Below are 24,483 nucleotides of genomic sequence, written 5' to 3'. Positions count from 1 at the left end.
TTCCAATGCATTCAGAACTAGCCCTGCCTTTTGCACCTTCTAACCTCAATCCCAACTTTTACACTCACCAAAGAAAATGGGATACTTACGGATTAGGGCAAACCCAGTCCCCACTTTTGGGGTCTCCACCTCTCCCTTGAAAGCCTCCACGGCCTCTATATCCTCCACGGCCTGGGGGATTTAGGAGAAGAAGGGAGAAAAATCAGAAGACATTAACAAAGCAGAGAAAAAGCACCACATGAAAGAACTATGATCAAGTGCTGACCATGAACTTGACAGCACCCCTTCCTTATGACAGGACTCTGTGATTCTTTGATTTGGGGCTTTACATAGTAGGTATAAAACGTGTGTGAAAGACCCCAGGACAGCAACACTTCACAGTGCAAATAATGCACTTCAAAACATTCCTATAATGCCCTCCTAAGTTTGAGAATTTCAGTAGTAAAGATTGAGAAAACATATTCCAAATTTAAAGAATTATACCCAATAGAAATGGACAAGCTGGCAGTTACTGTATCAGGAAACTTACAAACTGGTCAGACTAAATACCTAATTAGGTATCATTTAAATGATTGCCTCCTGATTTCCAGGTGAATAACAACTGCTATACAGCTTTCCAAAGGGATTTTTAGAACCTTCTCCCACTATTCTTTTGGGTCCTATGACACCTTATTTACCTAATCTCCTATTTGGTATCCATTCTCACCTTAACGTAAAAGGAAAAAGATCAAGGGAGAGATAGAGGTAGTAGCAAATTTACACAACAGAACATAAACTCAAATTCAAACCCTTTGTACAATATCCAGGCCTAAAAGCAACAAGTATCTTACCTCGCCGCCCACCTCCACTTCCACCTCCTCTCATAAATTCAGGTCTTCTGGTGGCAAAGGACACTTTAATGATGTTGCCATGAAATTCTTTCCCTAAAAAAAAGAAGATGGTTTTGAAGAAATTCTATTCCACGTTTGTACTTCTTTTTTTATTATTATTATTATTTTTTTTTTACAGGGACAGAAAGAGAGACAGAGAGAGGGATAGACAGGGACAGACAGACAGGAATGGAGAGAGATGAGAAGCATCAATCATCAGTTTTTCATTGCGAGACCTTAGTGGTTCATTGATTGCTTTCTCATATGTGCCTTGACTGTGGGCCTTCAGCAGACCGAGTAACACCTTACTCGAGCCAGCGACTTGAGCTTTTGCTCAAACCAGATGAGCCCACGCTCAAGCTGGCGACCTCGGGGTCTCGAACCTGGGTCCTCTGCATCCCAGTCTGACGCTCCATCCACTGTGCCACCGCCTGGTCAGGCCATTTGTACTTCGTAACAAAAATGTTAAACTTCCTTGGATACTTTGAATTTCAAAGGAATAACTGACATGTCCTTACAGAAATTCAAACACACTAATTAATGTTCCCAAAAAGTCTAGGTAACAGTGCTAAAATATGACACAATCTAATGAATAAAGCAGATCTGTCACTGGGAGGCAGTCACTTATCACTAGGCAAAACAAACAAACAAAAAACAATATTTTTACATGAACAATGTGTATGGTTCACTACCATTTCTGTTTTTTAAGGAGGATGAGTGTGTGCGCGTGCTCACGTGTATCTGTCTACATGTGTACCTTTTAATGCACACATATGCTTATATATACACTGCCTACTGTACTTAATTCTCAATGGGGAAAACAAGACCACGGGATGGAGGGGTCAAAGGTTGAAAGAAAACTCATTTTTTACTATATACTCCTGGTATTACTTGAATTTTTTTTACTGTACGCAAGTAATATCTTAAAAAATAATGTGATTACTTACATACATGCACATATACACATATTCAGCCGCCCTGGGCCTTAGAGACAAAAATTAATCTTTTTACTTTATAGTAAGAGAACTGACATGTAATAAGGAAAAGATGCCCAAGAATTAATAAAATGGTTATAAATCCAACTGTCTCAACTCCCTGAACAAAGCCCTCATCACTAGGGCTGGCAACTTCCCACAATATCAGATGGTAAGACACACGGTAAGATATACACTTTGACACAGGAAGCAGCTCATGGGTTAACATTTTAAAAGCTGTAAAGAGACCTGGTAAGATAGGAAGTACTGAGTTAAGTTTAAGAGGCTCATAGGGCTGGTGGGCAAACAGCATGATATTTTTAAACATATCATGAGCAAAAAGAATTGCTCTACAATTCACAAAAACTATAAAAAAAGATGCAAGGAAGAATGGATCTAGCCCTTGAGAGCAAGGTGGTGGGGGACTGATGGATTAGTACAAAAAAAGTAAAGAACATGGGGGTAAGAATATATAGCGTATCACAAGCTCATCTTGGAAGAAGTAAAGAAATGACATTATGCTTTGGAAAACACAGGTGAATTTGTAATAACATGGGGAAATGATAATGTTAAAATGTTAAGTGAAAAGATCATGAACTCCGGGTGGAGTCAGCAAGCTAAGTGGCCGTGTATAGCGCCTGCAGCATGGCTGACCAACTGACTGAAGAACAGATTGCAGAATTCAAAGCTTTTACACTATTTAACACAGATGGTGATGGAACTATAACAGCAAAGGAATACAAAACTGTGTAATGAGGTCTCTTGGGCAGAATCCCACAGAAGCAGTTACAGTACATGAACAGTGAAGTGGCAATGGCACAACTGACTTCCCAGAATTTGACAATGATGGTAAGAAAAAGGAAAGACACAGGCCCTAGTTGGTTGGCTCAGTGGTAGAGCATTGGCCCAGCGTGTAGAAGTCCCGGGTTCAATTCCATCAGGGCACACCAGAAAAGCGACCATCTGCTTTTCCACCTCTCCCCCTTCTCATTCTCCCTCTCTCTCTCTCTTCTCCCCGTAGCCATGGCTCAACTGGTTCAAGTGCATTGTCCCCAGGCGCTGAGGATGGCTCTGTGAAGCCTCTGTCTCAAGCACTAAAAATAGCTTGGTTCTGAGCATGGCCCCAGATGGGCAGAGCATTGGCCCAACTGGGGTAGCCAGGTAGATCCCAGTGCGGGCACATGCAGGAGTCTATCTCCCCTCCGCTCACTTGGGAAAAAAGGAAAAAAAAAAAAAAAAAGGAAAGACACAGATAGTGAAGAAGAAATTAGAGAAGCATCCTGTGTGCTTGGCAATGGCTATATTAGTGCAGTAGAGTTTCACCATGTGATGACAAACCTTGGAAAGACGTTAACAGATTAAAGAGTTGATGAAATAATCAGGGAAGCAGATATTGATGGTGATGGTCAAGTAAACAGTTGATGAAATAATCAGGGAAGCAGATATTGATGGTGATGGTCAAGTAAACTATGAAGAGTTTGTACAAATGATGACAGCAAAGTACAAACATAATTTCTCATACAAAATTGTCTATCTGCCTTTTGTTTTTAACTTATATGTAAAAAGTTCCTCCAACTGTCAAAAAAATATACATATATAGTAATTAGGACTTCATTCCTCCGTATTTTCTCCCCTAATCTTACTGTCACTGTCCTGAAACCTTAGTTTAGAAAACTGATCAAGTAAAATGTTGCATGTAGCTTACTCTGGATACATCTAAACCCTTCTGCACATCCAAACTTAGATGGAGCTTGTCAAATGAAAGAACATCTATCTAGGTTATGCCTTTTTCTTTTAGGTAGTTTTCTTTAGGAACTGTTTGTACGTTGTTGTTGAAGTGTGGCATTATAGCTCTGCGTGGACTATGGACAGTCAACAATACATCTGTAACAGTGGCATCACCACAAAACAGATGTATTATCCAGGTACTCAAACACTATTTTTTCATACTACTGGGTCCTGCACCAGAAACATTTTCTTGTTATTTGCTTTTTAAACTTTGTTTAGCCACATAAAGAAAATTTGCTTATGGCACAATTTGCCTCAAATCCATTCCAAGTTGTCTATTTGTTTTCAAATAAAAAACTTTGTCCCCCCCCCAAAAAAAAACTGGTAGACACAACTACATTTGGAATACAATGATAAACTTTTTAAAATACATGTTTAGCCTAACCATGCAGTGGCACAGTGCATAGAGCGTCAGACTGGGACGCAGAGGACCCAGGTTTGAAACTCCAAGGTCACTGGCTTGAGCATGGGATCACAGACATGACCCCGCAGTCACCAGCTTCAGCCCAAAGATCACTGGCTTGAAGCCCAAGGTTGCTGGCTTGAGCAAAGGGTCACTTGCTCTGCTGTAGCCCCCAGTCAAGGCACATATAAAAAAGCAATCAGCGAACACCTAAGGAGCCGCAACAAAGAATTGATGCTTTTCACCGCACTTTCTCTTCCTGTCTGTCCCTATCTGTCCCTCTCCCTGTCTCTGTTTCTGTCACACACAAAAAAAGATACATGTTTACCCTGACCAGGCAAGGTGGTACAGTGGATAGAACATTGACCTGGGATGCTGAAAACTCTGTTTCAGAACTCTAAGGTCACTGGCTTGAGAGCAGGCTCACCAGCAGCTTGAGTGTGTGATCAGAGACATGATCCCACAGTCGCTCGCTTGAGCCCAAGGTTGCTGGCTTTATTCCTTTCTTCTATTTTCTCATCCTTTTTTATTTTCGGGGGGAGAATGTATTTCTTCTAAGTATACTGCACACAAAAACTAGGGGATATTTCAAAATGAATATGAAGCAATAAAATATCCCCTAATTTCTGTTTGTTTTTTTAGTCAGTCTTTTTTTTAAGATTTTATTTATTCAATTTTTAGAGAGGAGAGAGAGAGAGAGGCGGTGGGGGGGGGGGGAGAGGGAGAGAGTAGAGGGGGGGAGAGGAGGGAGGAGCAGGAAGCATCAACTCCCATATGTGCCTGACCAGGCAAGCCCAGAGTTTCAACCCGGCAACATCAGCACTCCAGGTCTATGCTTTATCCCACTGCGCAATCACAGCTCAGACAAAATATTCCCTAATTTTTGTGAGCAGTGCATATATTAATTTCATATTTGAAAGAAAATCTACATTTTAAAAGAATACAGAGTCAGGCCAACCCTCTACATCTGTGTCAGAGTGGCTGGAAACACAAGGTATGATATAAAGAAATATTTTAGAAAAAACAAAGAGAGAGAGTTCATCTCATTTCTAAAGATATATAAAAACTCTGGCCTGTATTTTTAATAAATTCAGCTATAAAAGTTAACATAAAAATAACCACTGTCTACTAGAACATACTTTGGCTTCAAGACTAGAAAACATTTATCCATACTGTAGGTTGAAATTATATGAATGAGTTATACCATCAAACCAGTCAATGGCTGCCTTAGCTGAAGGAGGGTCATCAAATGACACTGTTGCCTCCCCTTTTGGCTTCCCTGTGTCCTTGTCTGTGTACAGATTTATCATTGGTTTTCCAGTCTTCTTGTTTGTCTGAGGAACAAACAAGTTGGTGTTAGCATTTTAAGAAAAAGTGATCAAGAACCATATAATTTATTATTTTAAAGGAATTCACACATCCATACTACAAAATACTATGTACCTTTTATAAAAATGAAGTTATCTGTAGGTTTTAAAAAGGAAAATGCTCTAAGATACATTAAATGAAAACCAAGCTAAAAATGGTAACACACTGTACTATTTTATCTAGGTATAATTTCTTTAAACCCACAAAAAATGTAAATAATGCTTCCTGTAAATATGTACCTTATAAAACCAATAAAAAAGGCCAGGAAGAATGTTCACTAAGCAAATCAACAGGTTACCACTAAGATTACACACTAGATTTGGCTCGGATAGAAATAGAAGACAAAGGAGAACTTTTACTTAATCAGAACTGTAAATTTTTTACATATGTCATGTTTAATTCATTCCTTACGAAGTTTTAAATTCCCAAGAAAAAGAAAACAATAAGTAATTACACAGACACCAAAACAAGACAACTGCCAACTGATTTCAGGCAAATGCTACAATCTACTAACACAGCCCTAAATGATACTAGCTAGTTGAAGAAAGAGATGGAAAATATTTGCATGAAAAAACAGTGCACAAGACACACTTTAAATAAAACTATAAAATAAAGCATTATATACTGGGCTAATATGTATTACTGACATGGAAAACCCAAATAAAAAGTTGTTAGTAACAACTTCAGTTTGAATATATTTGTATTTCAGAATCTATAAAATGTTTTCACAATCTCATTCGGTTCTCACAATTTTAAGAGCTAGTCAGAGACTATTTTTAGAGCCCTAAGATTGAAAGCTAAAGCTGTGAAAGGTTGTGGAAAGGTAAACACCAGTAAGGAATAAAATTTTCATGTATTTAGCAAATGCCTACAGATAAGGGTGAGCATGTGCATCAGTGAATTTTAAGAAATAAGCCTTACTAGAGCAGTGGTTCTCAACCTTTCTAATGCCGTGACCCCGCAATACAGTTCCTCATGTTGCGGTGACCCCAAACCAAAAAATAATTTTGGTGGCTACTTCATAACTGTAATTTTGCTACAGTTATGATTCGGAATGTAAATACCTGATATGCATTATGTATTTTCCGATGGCTTTAGGCGACCCCGCTGGGGTCGCGACCCACAGGTTAAGAACCGCTGTACTAGAGTATAGGATTATTATGTAATCTACATATCTTAACCAGAATGTTAATGAGATTTTTAACGTAAGCCATACTTTTCACTCACCTTGATAATTCCTATCTGTTTAAAGAACTCCCCCACTTGATCTGTAGATACACCCTCCCCAAGTCCTTGCACAAAGATTGTGTTGTTATCTGAATTATCAGATTCTGAATCTAAGAGAAAAAAAATTATGGTTAATTTTGCATATTCCTTGGTTTTACTATATCCTGCTTAGTAATCAAGAGCAATAATTTGCTGTCCAATATTCAACTGTTTCTGTGACCGAAAGCAAAAAAGGACCAATATAGAAAAATCTTATATAATCATGCAAAATGTTCACAATAGTTACTTGGTAAATTCCTACAACTAAATTTAAGGTAAAGTGAATCAAGTACAGACTTTGTAAAAGATATAACACCAATTAAAGGAGATCTTACAAATCTCACTCTTCAGATTCAGATATAGGACTAAAGCTCATAAAGAGATGAAGAAAGTTTATAAATTAGCACTCCTTTCTTTGGAGAGCTTTAATTCTTTATAACTGATCAATATTTTTAAGGCTCTCTAGTAGAAAAGTCCCCAAATCTGACACTTTGGACTTCTAAGCAAGCCAAGCAGAGTTGGTGGTTTCCCCATTCACTGCAATAAGCTTTGTAAACACCAGAGGGTAGGGGCACCTTAACACACACCTTACCTTACACGCATACTTTTGGATTAGTACAACAAAGAAAGAAAGATGTAAAAAATTCAGTCCATCAAGGGAAAATTCAGAAATTGCCATCCATATAGAATACTTTGGTATCTTAATAAAAACAAAAGTTCTGATTTAAATCTTTTTTTTTGTCTCAAAGATTTTTAATCTCTAAATCATAACTTTCAAAAGACTCCAAGCAGCCTTAAATTTCATTTCAAAATAAAAAGCCACACGAAATTAGTGACTTCTGCCCAGTAAAACACTTCTCTCGTGTATGAATTCAGGTTTTGTAGGCCCACTAAGGAGACTACCAATCCAGTGTAGTATTTTCTTTTTCTTTTCTTTTTTTACAGAGACAGAGAGAGTCAGAGAGAGGGATAGATAGGAATAGACAGGAACAGAGAGAGATGAGAGAAGCATCAATCATTAGTTTTTCGTTGCGACACCTTAAGTTGTTCATTGATTGCTTTCTCATGTGCCTTGACCGTGGGCCTTCAGAAGACGGAGTAAACCCTTGCTCGAGCCAGCTACCTTGGGCTCAAGCTGGTGAGCCTTGCTCAAAGCTGGCGACCTCAGGGTCTCGAACCTGAGTCCTTCCGCATCCCAGTTCAACGCTCTATCCACTGCACCACCACCTGGTCAGGCTAGTGTAGTATTTTCTTAAAAGCTTTTCTACTTCTGATTTCCTAATGGTATCAATTCTCTCAAATCTGATTTGAATAATTAAATAAATAATGCTAACTAGCAGTACAAAATCAAATATTTCTTCCCAAAAGAAAAAGTAGATGATGGGAAAGCACAAACATAATTTTTCCCAGCAAACTTTCTAATCAATCCCCCTAAATTTTTCCTCTGGCATCTCTTTAGAAGTAAAGCTCCCCAGTTCTGGCAGCACTATCAAATTAAATCTTCCTCCTCCAAACATGTACTTTCTCTTGAAAAAAGTGGAAAACTAACATTCTCTTAAAGGCCAAGTTATAAACTACCATAAACCTTACCAGCATCTGGCCTGGGTCCATAATCCCTGTGACCTAAGAGAAAAGAAAAGAAAAAGAAAAAGAAAGCTATTTAAGACAATGCATTAGAAATCATTATAAAACAGTAATAATAACCAAGGCATGAAAAGTCAATACTTCCAAAATCCTTGAAAGTCAACCAGCACAGATATACAAAGTAAATATATAAATTAAGTTTTAGTAAAAGTTTAAGAAATCAAGATGAATGTCAATATTTCCTTAAACTTGTCCCAAACAACACCTGCCACTTTGGCATTATGCTAGCATCACTTTTGTTAAGATCTGGTTGTGAAGGTTGATTGGAAAACCCTAATAGTTTAAAAATACCATGTCAACTACCTTTATTTTTAAAATGTACTACTGTCAAATCCAGTGAAGGTCTTATTCATTGGTCACCATAGACTCTTTCATGCAAATTCACTGTGTAGAAATCCAGTGGACTGAGATCAACTTTGGCCTTTTAATGTTTTCTTTGATATATATACATGTATATATATAATCTTTTTTTAAGCACACAACACACACCAGCCTCAACAGAATAAGTAAGAAAGGGCTTAGACTGCATCTCCAAGATATTGGTGGCTTTTAGATTTATATAGCATTTCCACTGAAACATTTTGGGATACTCAGCACTTACCACCAAAATTTTTGAAGCCACCGCGGTCACCACCACTGCAGAGGAAAAATTGAAGAAATGATTTCTTCCTTAAGTCTCTAATGTGCTGAGCCCTGGGCTCAATCTACACTTAACTGTCACAAGTGAGCACCTAGGAAAACAGTAGCACCTCTAACTTTCCAGTAAATTCCATTTCATAAACTTCAAAGTGTTTTTAGCTAAGTGTTTTCCCAATGATTTATTTCCACAAGGGTGCCGTTTCAAGTGTATCACAGAACATATCTAATATTCTTATTTTAAAGCCTTCCCAATCCCAAGTCAAAGGGATACTTCAAATCGTAATTTAAAGCTGGAGGCATGAAGAATGCTAGAAAAAACATTCTTTCTAAGGAGATACTTTATAAATATATATTTTTGTACTGCTCACAAAAATTAGGGGATATTTCAAAATGAATATGAAACAATAAAATATCCTCTGATTTTTGTGAGAATAGAATAATATAAAGTTAAATTTTGATAGCAAAATAGAAGAGAGAAAAACTTGAGAACTATATTTTATTGTGATACCAAATAGTGGGTTTTATGAGATGAAGAAAAAAAGTGAGATACAAATATACATGAAAAATAAGCCTGAATAAAAGCAGTCTTAAAACTGCAAATCATTCTGAAAGCTGATAAAAATGAGCACTAAAAAAGATTAACTTAAAATTGCCCTTCTACTCCACACTCACTATAACGTACTACTGGCTCTTCACATCAGAGCTACTGAGGTTCACATTGTCAAATGTTCCGTACACCAATCAGTAGACCATATTAGAGACAGAATGCAATAGTCTCCAATACTGCAGCTTCCCATTAGAAAATGACTGACTTGGCAATTTCGTCAGATAAGTCCTTTTGTGCACAGATTTATGTTAGAAATCTAAGACCTCTCCTATCAAGAAACCCTTTAAATACCATACACTGAAAGCTTGTTTCTCTTGACTAAATTAAGTAATCCTTTAAGATTCAAATGCTAACATAGAAATAACATCCAAAATTTTCAGATGGTGATATCTAATCTACTACTACTACTACCAATCTTCTAGCATAAGAAACTAATCCAGCATACTAATGTCTCTCCACTGCTTAAAAGCCTCTTTAGGGATCACCAAGCCCTTGATATCGCTTTTCTAAGCCATCCTGAGAAAACTCACATGAACTAAATGAGAAGGTATTCTTCCTTTATCATTAGGTCTATTTTACTAACTTGATGCAGATAAAGATGCATACAACTTAGCCTGACCAGGCGGTGGCGCAGTGGATAGAGCGTCAGACTGGGATGCGGAGGACCCAGGTTCCAGACCCCGAGGTCGCCAGCTTGAGCGCGGGCTCATCTGGTTTGAGCAAAGCTCACCAGCTTGGACCCAAGGTCGCTGGCTTGAGCAAGGGGTTACTTGGTCTGCTGAAGGCCCGCGGTCAAGGCATATATGAGAAAGCAATCAATGAACAACTAAGGTGTCACAACAAAAAACTAATGACTGATGCTTCTCATCTCCCTCCATTCCTGTCTGTCTGTCCCTATCTATTCCTCTCTCTGACTCTCTCTCTGTCTCTGTAAAAAAAAAAAAAAATTACAAAAAGGAAGCATACAACTTAATTTGCTATATATTACACTTGATTTTCAGGAAGTCTCAAAAGAATAAGGCTATTCCAAGGCTATGTAGACAATATGAAGCTCAGGTCCTTCATTTATGGTTAGTTTCCTATTGAGTGTCTAAGACCTCTTTCAGAACAGTACCCAGCCCTCCCCACACTTCTAAATTACCTGTATACCACTGCTTAACTCTTTAAGAAAGGGAAGCCAACCAAGTTCTTGAGATTAAACTGTTAAAATCTTATTATTAGAAACCAAAATATCTCAGTTTCTTCAAAGATGATTAGAATTCCAAAAAATGATGAGAAAAGAACCAGCAAAAATATTTAGTTCACATTCCCACAATATGGAAGTTAAAGTCTCTGAGATAAAGTAGATTTTTTAAATAGAAAATTTTCAAAAGTAAGTGCTGAAAGGGATACCTCTTAATTACTTTGCTGTCACTTTAACTAAATATCAAATTTGGCCAAAAGGGAGAGAAAACATGCAATTTCATACATTAACAAATTCCTACAATTTCTATTCTGGCCAGTAATCTAATGCTGAACAATTTTTAAAAAGGACATACCGCTGCAAAATAAAAGGGTTATAAAACAAATGCCATTTGAATAGGTTAATAATTTCCTATTCCTTCATATAGTGACATTTTAAGACATCTTTACTGACTGATCATTTCCTTTGAAAATACAGCAGCTAAATATTTCAACACAATAGCCATAAAGAAGCAAACACCCTAGTGTATTAACAAATGTTTTAATACACTAGTCTTAAAACTAAGAGATTCAGGGTATAGTCTTCACTATCACTAATCAATTTTGAAAATTTAGACAAGTCACTAATTCTCACTAGCTAGATGTCCAATTCCTCCTTCACAAAATAAGCGTCTCCACCCTTGCTACTCAAAGGGTCATCCATGGAACAACAGCATAAGCAGAGCCTAGGAATGTCTCAGAAAAGCATGATCTTGGGTCTCACCCCAGACCTACTGAATCAAAATCTGTACTTTAATAAGATACCAAATAATTTCATATTTACATTAAAGTTTGAGAAGCACTGGTTTAGATGACCTATAATTCTATGTGACACTTTCTTCCATTTTCAAATGTTTCAATCATTTTTCTCTTATTAGAAAATTCCGTATTTATTAGTTATATTACAATCCTTTATTAGGAAATTTCTATCAAATACAGTAAATAAACCTTAAGAAGTACTCACTATTAAATAGTTAGAAGATGGGTTTATGGTTAAAAATCTTTCTTTCAAACCTGCAGTCAAGTTACAAGTTCCTTTTCCATATAACTAAGGTTAGTCCTCACTATCAAATTAAGACATGAACAGGTCCTGGCCAGCTGGCTCAGTGGTAGAGCATCAGCCCAGCATGTGGATGTCCAGGGTTTAATGTCCAGGGCACACAGGAGAAGTGCCCATCTGCTTCTCTACCCATCCCCCTCTTACAACCCCCTTCCCCTGCAGCCATGGCTCAATTGGAGCAAGTTGGCCCAAGGTGCTGAGGATGGCTCCATGGACTCCATCACAGGTGCTAAGAAAAGCTCGGTTGCTGGGCAACAGAGCTACATCGCAGATGGGCATCACCCCCTAATGGGCTTGCTGGGTGGATCCCAGTCAGGGCGCCTGCAGAAATCTGTCTCTCTGCCTCCCTTCCTCTTACTGATTTTTTTAAAACACAAACATAAGTGAATATCTATGAATCAAGATGTTGCCGTAACAAATTTGTTTTCCTCCCAGAAAAGGAAGCAAATTTGTACACACAAAGAATTCCTGAAGTAGGAGCATTTTAAGGTGATGTAGCAGAGGTATTGACTAGAGTAGAGACAATAAGCATACTCAAATATACAGCTGAGTGGCCCCTGCACGAGAAAACCACCTGAACACTATTGGCTCAACTGCAAAAATGGCTGTCCCAAGTTCAAAATCACAGTGAGCAGTCTACCCTAGGGTAGGGCTGAGGGAGTCTTTCACTGTTACATTACATATTTAGAGGAGTAGACATTTAATTTCAGGTGCTCATCAAAAACAAAAAGTTCTTTGACACAATCTATTTTAAATCTTTAATTTTAAAAAATCTAAACATATCTATACAAAGACTTAAACTGCCAAGGAAGTAAAAGAACAATGCAGAAATCTATATTCCCAGAAAATTCAGTATCTGGAGAAAAATGGACTTGGCAAAAAATTGAAAGATACTAGTTAAAAAAAACAACAGTGCTGTGCTTGAATTTTCATACTAGCAAACTCAATATATAATTTCTGGGATACAAAAAACACTAACATTAATTCCAAATATGAATGAACTGAATGGATTTGCCTGATCAGGCGGTGGTGCAGTAGACAGAGCATCGGCTGGGGACATCGAGGACCAAGGTTCAAAACCCTGAGGTCACCACCTTCAGTGTGGAATCATAGACATGACCCCATGGTTGCTGGCTTGAGCCCAAAGGTTGCTGGCTTGAAGCCCAAGGCCACTGGCTTGAGCAAGGGGTCACTGGCTCGGCTAGAGCCCCATGGTCAAGCAATCAATGAACTAAAGTGCCACAACTATGAGTTGATGCTTCTCATCTCTCTCCCTTTCTGTCTCTCTGCCTCCTTGCATGTACGCTAAAAAAAAACAAACAAACAAACAAAAAAACCTCAATAGTGGCTGTGCTTATTACTTCATCCCCTCCCAGGTCTCATATGTGCAATTAAAAAGGCTTCCTGGATTTAGCAGTTACCAACATTTCAGGAAGCCAAGAATCTATCATTCTAGAGATGCAGCATCCAATAGATTATTTACTACTTATTTGTGGCTGTAGATCATTTCAAATGTTGATAGTCTAAATTGAGATGTACTCTAAATGTAAAATTTAAATAGATTTCCAAGTCATTATGAAAAAAAGAATTACACTATTTTTATACTAATTACTTGATAAATATTTTGGATGTATTAAATAAATACATTATTAAAATTAGTATCACTTATTTTTTAAATTTAAAATTACATATGTGGATTACACTTTTGACATACACTGTATTTCTACTGAGCAGTACTGTCCTAATGAACACCAAAACATATGCAAATTTTTAAGAGAATTCATCAAAAACTTATAAGACACTCAAAATTCAAAATAACTAGCCTGACCAGAGGTGGTGCAGTAGAGAATGTGGACCTAAAACGCTAAGGTCCCAAGCTCGAAACCCGAGGTCGCTGTCTTGAGCACAGGGTCACTGGCTTGACCCCAAAGGTCACTGGTTTGAAGCCCAAAGGTCGCTGGCTTAAGCAAGGGGTCACTGGCTCAGCTGGAGCCCCCAGGTCAAGGCATGTATGAGAACTAATTAATGAACAACTAAAGTACCACAACTACGAGTTGATGCTTCTCATTTCTCTTCCTCTCCACCTTGCAAAAAAAAGCAAAAAAAAAAAAAAATCCAAAGTAACTTCTTAGGCTTAAGCTATTAAAGCCTAAAACACCTCAAAGATGACATACTAATAATGAAAAATGGTTTTCTATAAAGTTCTGGCAATTGCATTGCATTCATCACAGCATTGAAGTTAAAAACAGAATTTATGACCTTAAACTTCTAGTCCACGAAGAGCTCAGTGATCAACAATCAGAAATTCAATCATTTTGCTGCAACTGGTTTTTCAAAGAAAAACAGTTGTTTCCTATAATCCCTATAACCTCACATTTCTGTTCCATATTTAAGAAACTGAGTTTCTTTTTTGTCTGAATTCTTCCTTTAGCCAAGCAATCATATAATCTGAGTCTAAGGGTGTCTCATCCTTTTCTACATTCCCACCTTCACCCCCTTCTTCTTCAAACATAAACCAAACTAATGCCATATATTCTTCACATGGCTCCAAAAGGATATTTTCAACCTTTCTATTTTTAAGTAAGATGAATAGAAACACAAATGTGTTGATGAAAACAAACAAAAAGTACTTGGCTATTTTGGTACTTAAATGTAAAACCACATGTGAAAAAAATCATAAAACTGGGCACTTTTATTTGATTTCAAAATACTTTACCTCTAATAAATGAGCTTTAACAATTACCTCTTTGAGCAAAATATTGTGACACATGAAAATTATACGAACTTCAGATTTCAGTGACCTATATATGAAGTTTTATTGGAACACAACTATGTTTATTCATTTATACACTGTCTATGGCTGCTTTGGTGCTATAAGGGCAGAAGAGAGTAGTTGTAACAGAAACCATATGACCTGCAAAGTCTAAATTATTATGTGGCTTTTCACATAAAAAGTTCACCAACACCATATACAGAGTACTTACCATAATTCATATGGGTTCCTATTTATTGGCTAGGAGGGAAGGGGTTTGCCTTGTAGAGAGCAATTAGACAAGACCCCTCCCCCATTCTTACTCTGACATGAATCAGATTGACATTGTGACCTAATTAGTAATATACAGTGGGCTCCTGCATAAGATTTTGTTTAAGGAGGTTCTAAGACTAAATAAAAAGATATGAAAATCAAAACTTAGCTTATGATTTAGTATATAGACCAAAACTTATACTGAAATATGCTGCCAAAGAGGTTATAAAAGTGCTTAAAACTGGGACTTCTGGGTCGGTTATGGTATAGATCATTATTATTAAGTGGATCATTTAAGGTCCTTTCAACCTTTCTGACTATAAGATGAGTTATCTCTCAAAGATGAAAATACATAAAGACTATCCTTCTATCATTTGGACATTGTCGAATTTTAACAAATAACTACAGGATATAATTATAACTTCCTTATGAAGGAAATTAAACCTGTGATGTACTATAAAATGTAGAGCATTCCAAGGCAGACAATTATCCAAAACATATTAATTTCAGAAATTAAATATACCTGCTGGTTATCTTGTTTGAAATTCTGTTGGAGGTAGGAGGGATGTTACTAAGTAAGCACCATGTCATTTTACATTGTTCATTTAAATACCCATGATGGCAGACTCCTCTATTTGGTAATGAAGATGCACAGAATATTTGTTTTCCTTAGTAAACTGACTGGTTATCAATAAAAAGGACTCTAATGTTCAAGTCTTATAAAAGTTTATCAATAATGTTTAGACACTAGTTTTGCCTTAATAGCAAAGCAATGTACAACTACACATGAAAAATAAAAGTCAGTGAGATCAAATTCCTCGCTCATTTGAAGAAAACAGTGCTGTACATAACTGGCTGTATTTCACAGGTCACCGCAGGGGGCAGACACTTAATTCAGTCCCTAAAGAGCAAGAGTGAACCAGTACTGATATATTATTGTCAGTTAACAGACCATTGACAATTTAAATTTCAAGGAACACAAATTATCTTTTAAAAAGCTTGCATATTTTACATACAAATTTGCAACCTGCAAACCTTATCTGAGGATAAAAAAGACAATTACTTTTTCATTCTTGTTTTTAGGGCCAAAGTGCTAAATTTACAAATAAATTTTAAAGTAATTTTAAAACCAGCTCTCATAATATATGCCAAAGCTGATCACATTGGCAATATAGAAAAGCTGAATTAAGAAGTCATTGCTTTTCCACTGTTTAATCTAGACAAAATACACAACGGTATGTGATTTTGCACTTATGTAAATATTTATTTACTTAAGAAGAGGGAAAAAGTTTGGTTACATTCAATCTTTCTCTCCCTTGCCAACCCCACCTTTACACTGCTATGCCTCCTAATATATTCCATTCCCACGGGGATTCAAGATTAAGGAAAAGCCTCTCTGCCCCCAAATCTACAATTAACTTACCTTTGATTTTTTACAAACAAAACACTTAGACTTCCCAGAGTCACCTTTTAAAGGAGTTTAGATTCCAAAGCTCTGGCAGAAAAATATACAGGTAAGTGGTTTAACCACAACCATAGTAGGGTACTTTCCTCCACTGGTGAAGGAAACTAACTGCTAACATAAACCTACTCTGGGTAATTTATGTGACATCTTAAGACTGAAAATAAATTTTGAATTTCTGCCCTCTTCTCAACAACAATCTATTTAAAGCCTCTTAACTACATTAGATGCTAGAATTAAACCAGCTAAGTAACAACAAAAAAATAGAGAAAGAGAAAGAGGAATGTAGATATCTATACCTAAAAACTTACCTTGATCCTGTCATAGGACCTCTTCCGTCCTTGTCATATCCCCCACGCCCTCTACCTCCTCCCTGTGACCCGCCATATCCTCTATTATCTTCTCCATACCTACTCATATCACGACGGTCATCTACAAAAAAGAAAATAATACATATATATAAAAATAAATAACTAACCATTGTGATTTCTGATACAAACTTCCCCTAACAATTTTTCTTCTTCTTTTTTTCCAAGTCAGAGGAGGAGAAACAGACAGACTTCCGCATGTGCCCTGGCTGAAATCCACCAGGCAACCCTGTCTTGGGCCAATGCTCTGCCCATCTAGAGCAGTGGTAGTCAACCTGGTCCCTACCACCCACTAGTGAACATTCCAGCTTTCACAGTGGGTGGTAGCAGAGCAACCAAGGTATAAATAAAAAGATAAGATTTAGCCTGACCGGGCGGTGGCACAGTGGATAGAGCATCAGACTGGGATGCGGAAGACCCAGGTTTGAGATCCCGAGGTCACCAGCTTGAACGCAGGCTCATCTGGTTTGAGCAAAAGTTCATCAGCTTGGACCCAAGGTCGCTGGCTCAAGCAAGTGGTTACTCAGTCTGCTGAAGGCACACGGTCAAGGCACATATGAGAAAGCAATCAATGAACAACTAACGTGTCGCAAAGAAAAACTGATAATTGATGCTTCTCATCTCTCTCCGTTCCTGTCTGTCTGTCCCTATCTATCCCTCTCTCTCACTCTGTCTCTGTAAAAACAAAAAACAAACAAACAAACCAAAAAAAGATAGATTTAACTATAGTAAATTGTTTTATAAAAATTTATTCTGCCAAACTTAGCGAAAATCTGACATAAAGTACTTGGTAAGTAATTATTATTCTATGCTTTAACTTGCTGTAACTCTGCTTTATAAATTTTATAAAGTAAAGTTACTTCCCTACTTTATAAATAACCATTACTATGGAACCGGTGGGCAGTTAGAAAATTTTACTACTAACAGAGATACAAAAGTGGGCAGTAGGTATAAAAAGGTTGACTACCCCTGATCTAGAGCCATACTCACAACTGAGCTATTTTTAGCACCTAAGGCAAAGACTCCATGGAGCCATCCTCAGCACCCCATTCCAATGTACTTGAACCAATTGAGCCATGGCTGCGAGAAGGGAAGAGAAAGAAAAATAGAAAGAGAAAAGAGAGAGAGAGAGAGAGAAGGGGAAGGGTGAGGGGTGGAGAAGAAGATGGTTACTTCTGTGTGCCCTGACCGGGAATTAAACCCGGGACATCCACACGTCAAGCCGATGCTCTACCACTGAGCCAACCATCCAGGGGCCATAACAATTTTAAATGTCTCTTTAGATCACACATTACGTCCTTTGGGAAATGGCACATGTGCACAGAACTCAAATGCAAGTAATCATAAAACTATATGGAATTAAATATGTTTAGGTATTACATCTATGTCAAATTCCACTTTAATTAGTCAGACAGCAAAATGATGATGGTGATGTAGAATAGTTAAAAGTACATTAGATATAGAATCCTTATAAATTAGATGAAAAGCATAACCCAAATCTGAAGTTACTACTTTCTTTACATCAAAACTATTTAAATGCAAATTAAGGATGGACAAGTAATAACTGAATTTTCTAACTGAAATATTTAGTGCATATACTCACTGAAAAAGATATTCAGTGAATGAGCTTCCACATTTATTCATTCACTTTTTCACTTATCTAATTATTCAACAAAAATATTTATTGAGCACTTACTATGAACCAAGTCCCTATACTAAGCAATGAAGGTACAAAAATGAGTAAGACAGGACCTTTTGCCCTTTTCTTGGCAAGGATAGATTCCTAGATATCAGTGGTATATACAAAGTGCTGTAGGAGAATAAGAGGAAGGAATTACTATCTGGTCCTTCTTGGATGAGGTTAGAGAAGATTAATAATCATAATTTCCCCAAATCAAGTATACCGCCACTACCAAAAGAACTGGTAGCAGCAGCATTTGCCAAATGATCCAAGTTGTCTAAACAACAAAGGAAATTCATGTATCAGCCATCAAAAAGTCATGTGACCATTTGGAAATCTCCAAGTTCAGAAATAGAAATCTAATAAACTAGTTCTGATAGCCATGAGAGAGAATGTATGTTCAAAGTCACTCCAAATTTTTACAGCTAAAATCCTATTTGGGTCCTTTTTTAAAAACTTTTATTGATTGATTGAGAGAGTGTGAGAGAGAAAAAAACATTAATCTGTCCTGTATGTGCCCTAATCTGGAATTGAACTGGCTTCAGGACAACCTCTAACCAACTGAGCCATCCAGCCAGGGCCTATTTGGGTCTTTTAATCCAAAGCTCAATATAAAAGTAATTCTATAAGTGAAAATAAAAAATAAGAGGTCAGTATATCTTACCTTGTGTGTGGTGGCTGTAATTTTCCCTTTGTGAATGGTAGGACTGCTGGTTTTGATTATAGGAATCATGCTGTTGATCATAATTTGACTGCTCATATGAACCTTGATGTTGATCATAGCCAGACTGCTGGTTATATGAATCTTGCTGACCATAGTTTGACTGGTCATATGAAGGCGCTCTTCCACCTTGGCTAAACAGAAATCAAGAACTTGAGATTTAATTGAAGAATTATGTTTACTGCAGCAAGTTAACTGAAACTGATATAAAAGGCCTGATCAAATAATAATAATAATAATAATAATAATAAAAATAAAAGGCCTGACCAGCTAGACCTCAACCATATTTACTATTACTTTATGGTAGGAATCATTTAGTTCTTTTATTTACAAAATCTCCTTTTCACCAATGGAATAGCCTTCAAACAACAATTTCATTATCCTTGAAGACCACGTATTATTTTTTATTTCTATATTATACGAAAAACTATTATGTGCCTTTGAAAATATCAGTGAAGCAAAAAATCACTATGGTTTTTCTATCTCTTTAAATTAAAAAATTAAAGGTGCCACAAAGGACAATAATACATACGTTAATTCTTTTTTTGTTGTTGTTTTTTTTCATTTTATTTTTATTTATTCATTTTAGAAAGGAGAGAGAGAGGAAGAGAGAGAGAGAAGGGGGGAGGAGCAGGAAGCATCAACTCCTATATGTGCCTTGACCAGGTAAGCCCAGGGTTTCGAACCAGCGACCTCAGCATTTCCAGGTCGACGCTTTATCCACTGCGTCACCACAGGTCAGGTTATACGTTAATTCTTTAACAAACGTGGCACAAGTACTGTGTCCTTCTAGTAGTTACACTGAAAGGCTCTGTGTCAGTCATTCTCAACTGCTGTTCTGCCAGAAAATTTGAGCAGTCCACGATAATTTTCATGTAATATCAGAGTGGTTAACTCTTCTACGGACCTACATTGGTCCATGGATGGATGGTTGAAAACCACTGCTCTATATCATTTAATTTTAATGTTATCTCATAATATTTCAGGGACTACTTTCTTATAATTAACTTCAGACCTACACTACATTTCTTTTTTGTGTGTGACAGAGTCAGACAGAGGGACAGACAGACAGGAAGGGAGAGAGATGAGAAGCATCAGTTCTTCATTGCAGCACCTTAGTTGTTCACTGATTTTTTTTTTCTCATACGTGCCTTGACTGGGGGGCTGCAGCAGACCAAGTGACTCCTTGCTCGAGCCAGTGACCTTGGGCTCAAGCTGGTGAGCCTTGCTCAAACCAGATGAGCCTGTGCTCAAGCTGGCGACCTCAGGGTCTTGAACCTGGGTCTTCCGCATCCCAGTCCGACACTCTATCCACTGCGCCAGCGCCTGGTCAGGCTCTTTTTTAATAAAAAAATTGTATTTGCTTAGAAGCATTCAGAATGTCACCAAAACAACCTTTTTCGGCAATTAAGAGTGGTATTCAGTTAACAGAACAACAAATTATTTCATATAAGCTGCATCAGAGACAACTGAAGATGAAAAAATTATCATCCCCACATATAACTAATTTGTGCTATGTACCAACAAGAACATGCTTTAAATTTCCATGCCAATTTATACCCCCATACTGTACCAGGGAAGGTTGTGACTACCGAAAATATATATTACCAAGACAGAGCTATCTAAAGACACATTCAGTAGTGTGTTAACTATATACAAAAAAGGATACTGTAGCCTGACCAGGTGGTGGCGCAGTGGATAGAGCGTCGGACTGGGATGCGGAGGATCCAGGTTCCAGACCTCGAGGTCACCAGCTTGGACCCAAGGTCGCTGGCTCGAGCAAGGGGTTACTGGTCTGCTGTAGCCCCATGGTCAAGGCACATATGAGAAAGCAATCAATGAACAACTAAAGTGTCGCAATGAAAAACTAGTGATTGATGCTTGCCATCTCTTTCCATTCCTGTCTGTCTGTCCCTATCTATTCCTCTCTCTGACTCTGTCTCTGTAAAAAAAAAAAAAAAAGATACTGTACAGTTTAAAAACAAATCTTACATAGCCGTACATTTCAATTTTTTTAAGGACTATTTATTTTAGAGAGAAGGGGGGAGAGAGAGAGAGAGAGAGAGAGAGAGAGAGAGAGAGAAAGAGAGAAAGGTGAGGAGGAGTAGGAAGCATCAACACCCATATGTGCCTTACTGGGCAAGCCCAGAGTTTCAAACTGGCCACCTCAACATTCCAGGTTGATGTTTTATCCAGTGCACCACCACAGGTCAGGCCTCAATGTTTTTTTCTTTAAAAAGAGTGAGTGATGTACAGAGGGGTCAAATGCTTTATAGAGAAGAAAAAAAAAACTGCACTAAAACCAACTTATGCATCATCTTCTTCCAGTACATTCTTTTAAATATCTTCAATGATAATAAATTTTAGAAAACACTATTTACTCAGATTTTTAGTCTGCTAAGTGAATAAAAGAAATTTGCTTTGTGGTACCATTTTTTAATCTGAAAAGAAGTCTACCAAATAATAAGACTGCTTTCTTATTATCTCTAGCAACTCAAACAGAAAATTCTAAGTATGTTCTGAGCATTACAAGAATTGACTGCTTTTAGAATGGGGAAGTTGAAAGAATACTTAATTAGATTTGAGTTCCAACATTCACTGTTAAAAAGGTCTCATAACTTAACAGTCACATCTTATTCTGTTAGATGATCAGAATAAGTATGTTTCCCAACCTCCCACCCAAAGCATATCACATCAATGGTCAGAACCTTAGCACTTCCCTTTAAAATGGCTATACACATTTATATGTCATACTTTCAAAAATGAATCCTTATGAAAGGATTCTTCTTAACTTTAAAACTAACCAACAGGGAGCTCTGGCTGGCTGGCCCAGTGGTAGAGCCTCGGCCCAGCATGTGGATGTCCCAGGTTCAATTCCCAGACAGGGCACACAGAAAAAGTGCCCATCTGCTTCTACACCCTTGCCCCTCTCCTTTCTCTCTATCTCTCTCTTCCCTTCCCACAGCCAAGGCTCCATGGGAGCAAAGTTGGCCTAGGCACTGGAATGGCACCAGTTGCAATAGAGCAACACCCCAGATGGGCACAGGATCACCCCCTAGTAGGCATGCCAGGTGGATCCCAGTCGGGTGCACGTGGGAGTCTGTTTCTCTGCCTCCCTGCTTCTCACTTCAGAAAAATACAAAACAAAACAACTAACCAAGAGGGCTTGATGAGTTCTTCCTGCCAATGTAACGTGCTTTCTGGATGTTACTCCCTACATCTGTTCTCACTTTCTACTTTTCAAAGCACTCAACCTGACCTCACAAATCTTTTCCTACTGTTTTTATTTATTTGAATTTCACTTAGATAATTTCCTTGTTGCAGAGAGACAACACTTGTGATCTCAGATTTTTTAGCTGAATAACCTGACAAGCTATATAATCTTAACAACTTTACTTCTATAAAAAAATGGAGATAACTGATATTATCTTATAGTAATGTTTAAGGATCAATTAGAGAATGCAAAAGCATTTCACAAAGTGGAAAATACAATAAAAAATAGCAAACTGCTATTATTAAAATTAATAACAAGTACAGACTCCTCAAATCTGCAAGTTAAAAAAATAATAAAACCAGTAAACTTTTTGGTAAATATTCACATATCTATATTAACAAACAAAATATATTTTAAGATATCTGAAATATGTGGATAGGTTTTGGCACTTTTTAATATTTTTGTCCCTGAAAGGTAATACATTGAAATGGTTAAAAAATAAAATAAAAATAAAACCAAGCATTGGAAAGTCTCCTTTTATAGGTAAGTTTTAAATTTCCGGTATAAAGGAGAGGTCCAAATTTTCATGTGCATTCATTTACAGCTAAACAATTTTACAAATAACACGTTATAAGTATCAAATGACAATGCTGACAATTTTCACATTCTTCATAACACAAAACTCTGAAATTTATATTTCATCAAAACTTTTCTGCAAATATTTAAAGTTATGAGTTCATTGTTAAAACCTGTTTAATATGCAAAGTATTACTTCCACTGCCCAGCATAACCTCAGTACTGTTTCCTTACCCTCCTGATGATTCCGTGTTTTGCTGTCCCTGGTTATTATAAGATTGCTGGCCATATGAACTCTGCTTTTGATTCTCATAACCACCGTAGGATTGTGAATAACCTAAAGATTGGATGGATATACCACTTAGTAAAGATTCTGATTTTTTAATTTGTAAAGTAGCTAATTTAACAAACCAGTCCAACCTGATTGACTTTGTCCATAACCGGAGTAGCTGCCATAGTTCTGTCCATATGAGGAATCAGTAGTTTGCCCATAGCCAGAATAGCTCTGAAATTTAGGTAAATACAAGTTTCATCACCCACTTAAGATAAAAATAACTATTTATGAAGAACACAATTTACATTTTAACCTACTTGTTGTGCTTGTCCATAACCTTGATTGCCTTGACTTCCATAGGAATAACTGTAAAAAAAAAAAATACTACTTGAAAGAAATCTGACAGCATTAACAACTTACTATCTTCATTTTCAATTTTCAACTCAAATGCAAGCTTATTTTCTAAGAAACTGTCAACCTGCCTGCCTCTCAAGTCTAAATGCCAAAGACTGCTGAAGACATAAATGAAGTCACTCCCAGACCTTTCGGATGCCAAACATACACCAAAAATATTGCTTTGGCAGTCTGCCACAAATAAAATTTTACCAGGACTAGAAAATCCCAAGAGAATTATGCTTGGGAGGTAGGGAAGGAGGGAGGGACAATAAAGCAACAAGACCCAAAACAAATATCTGACGCAGAAAAATCATGACTTACAGTACATACTTTAATCAATTTAGCTATGTTTCAACAGATTAATTTCTTCCTACCATTTGCCTTAACTGTGCCTTTAACTTCCTAGAAAAGGCACAGGGTGGCACTCAAAGTTTAATTTCTGTGTCTTGGTAACTAGAGATATGTTTATCTTCAGAGTACAACCATAAAATGAAATTATCTTGTATCCCCATTATCAAAACACAGCCTGGCATGCAGTATGACTGAATAAATGTAACTTCCTCTACATGAAGTGTCTTTAATTTTATAGCATGCAAGCTCTAACAAGTCAGAAACAAACTTTCTGAATATATGGAATATATGTCCCCCAAAATAAAGCATTTGCAAAAAAGTCCTATCATTTTAGAGCTAACAAATGCTAACAGAATTTAAGCTTTACAAAATCTATTTCATCAAATAAACATTTGCTAGTTGCGCCTGACCAGGCGGTAGCACAGTGGATAGAGCATTGAACTGGGATGTGGAGGACCCAGGTTCGAGACCCCGAGGTTACCAGCTTGAGCGTGTGCTCATCTGGTTTGAGCAAAGCTCACCAGCTTGGACCCAAGGTCGCTGGCTTGAGCAAGGGGTTACTCCGTCTGCTGAAGG

At 37.3% G+C, this 24,483-nt stretch overlaps 1 protein-coding gene and 1 pseudogene across 3 annotated transcripts in view; one reads left to right on the top strand and one right to left on the bottom strand.

Annotated features, from left to right (window-relative positions):
• TAF15 (TATA-box binding protein associated factor 15) overlaps positions 1–24,483 on the bottom strand; it is a 36,562-nt gene that overhangs the window by 3,406 nt on the left and 8,673 nt on the right. Inside the window, exons 3-13 of one of the 3 annotated variants that reach the window (XM_066363880.1) lie at positions 23,478–23,526; positions 23,307–23,391; positions 23,121–23,223; positions 19,040–19,230; positions 16,638–16,758; positions 8,914–8,948; positions 8,259–8,291; positions 6,630–6,739; positions 5,239–5,368; positions 831–923; positions 90–171 (exon numbers count right to left, since the gene is read on the bottom strand). In XM_066363880.1, coding sequence (XP_066219977.1) covers positions 90–171; positions 831–923; positions 5,239–5,368; positions 6,630–6,739; positions 8,259–8,291; positions 8,914–8,948; positions 16,638–16,758; positions 19,040–19,230; positions 23,121–23,223; positions 23,307–23,391; positions 23,478–23,526 — 1,032 coding nt within the window. The remainder of the gene's footprint in view (positions 1–89; positions 172–830; positions 924–5,238; positions 5,369–6,629; positions 6,740–8,258; positions 8,292–8,913; positions 8,949–16,637; positions 16,759–19,039; positions 19,231–23,120; positions 23,224–23,306; positions 23,392–23,477; positions 23,527–24,483) is intronic. The other 2 variants (XM_066363881.1, XM_066363882.1) reach the window with 2 other exon arrangements.
• LOC136394396 (calmodulin-1-like) lies at positions 2,489–3,645 on the top strand (annotated as a pseudogene).

This window comes from Saccopteryx leptura, chromosome 2 (assembly GCF_036850995.1).
Source record: "Saccopteryx leptura isolate mSacLep1 chromosome 2, mSacLep1_pri_phased_curated, whole genome shotgun sequence".
Taxonomy (NCBI): Eukaryota; Metazoa; Chordata; class Mammalia; order Chiroptera; family Emballonuridae; genus Saccopteryx; species Saccopteryx leptura.
The sequence above is the reverse complement of the archived record's forward strand: the minus strand, read 5'-3'. Positions and strand labels throughout refer to the sequence as shown.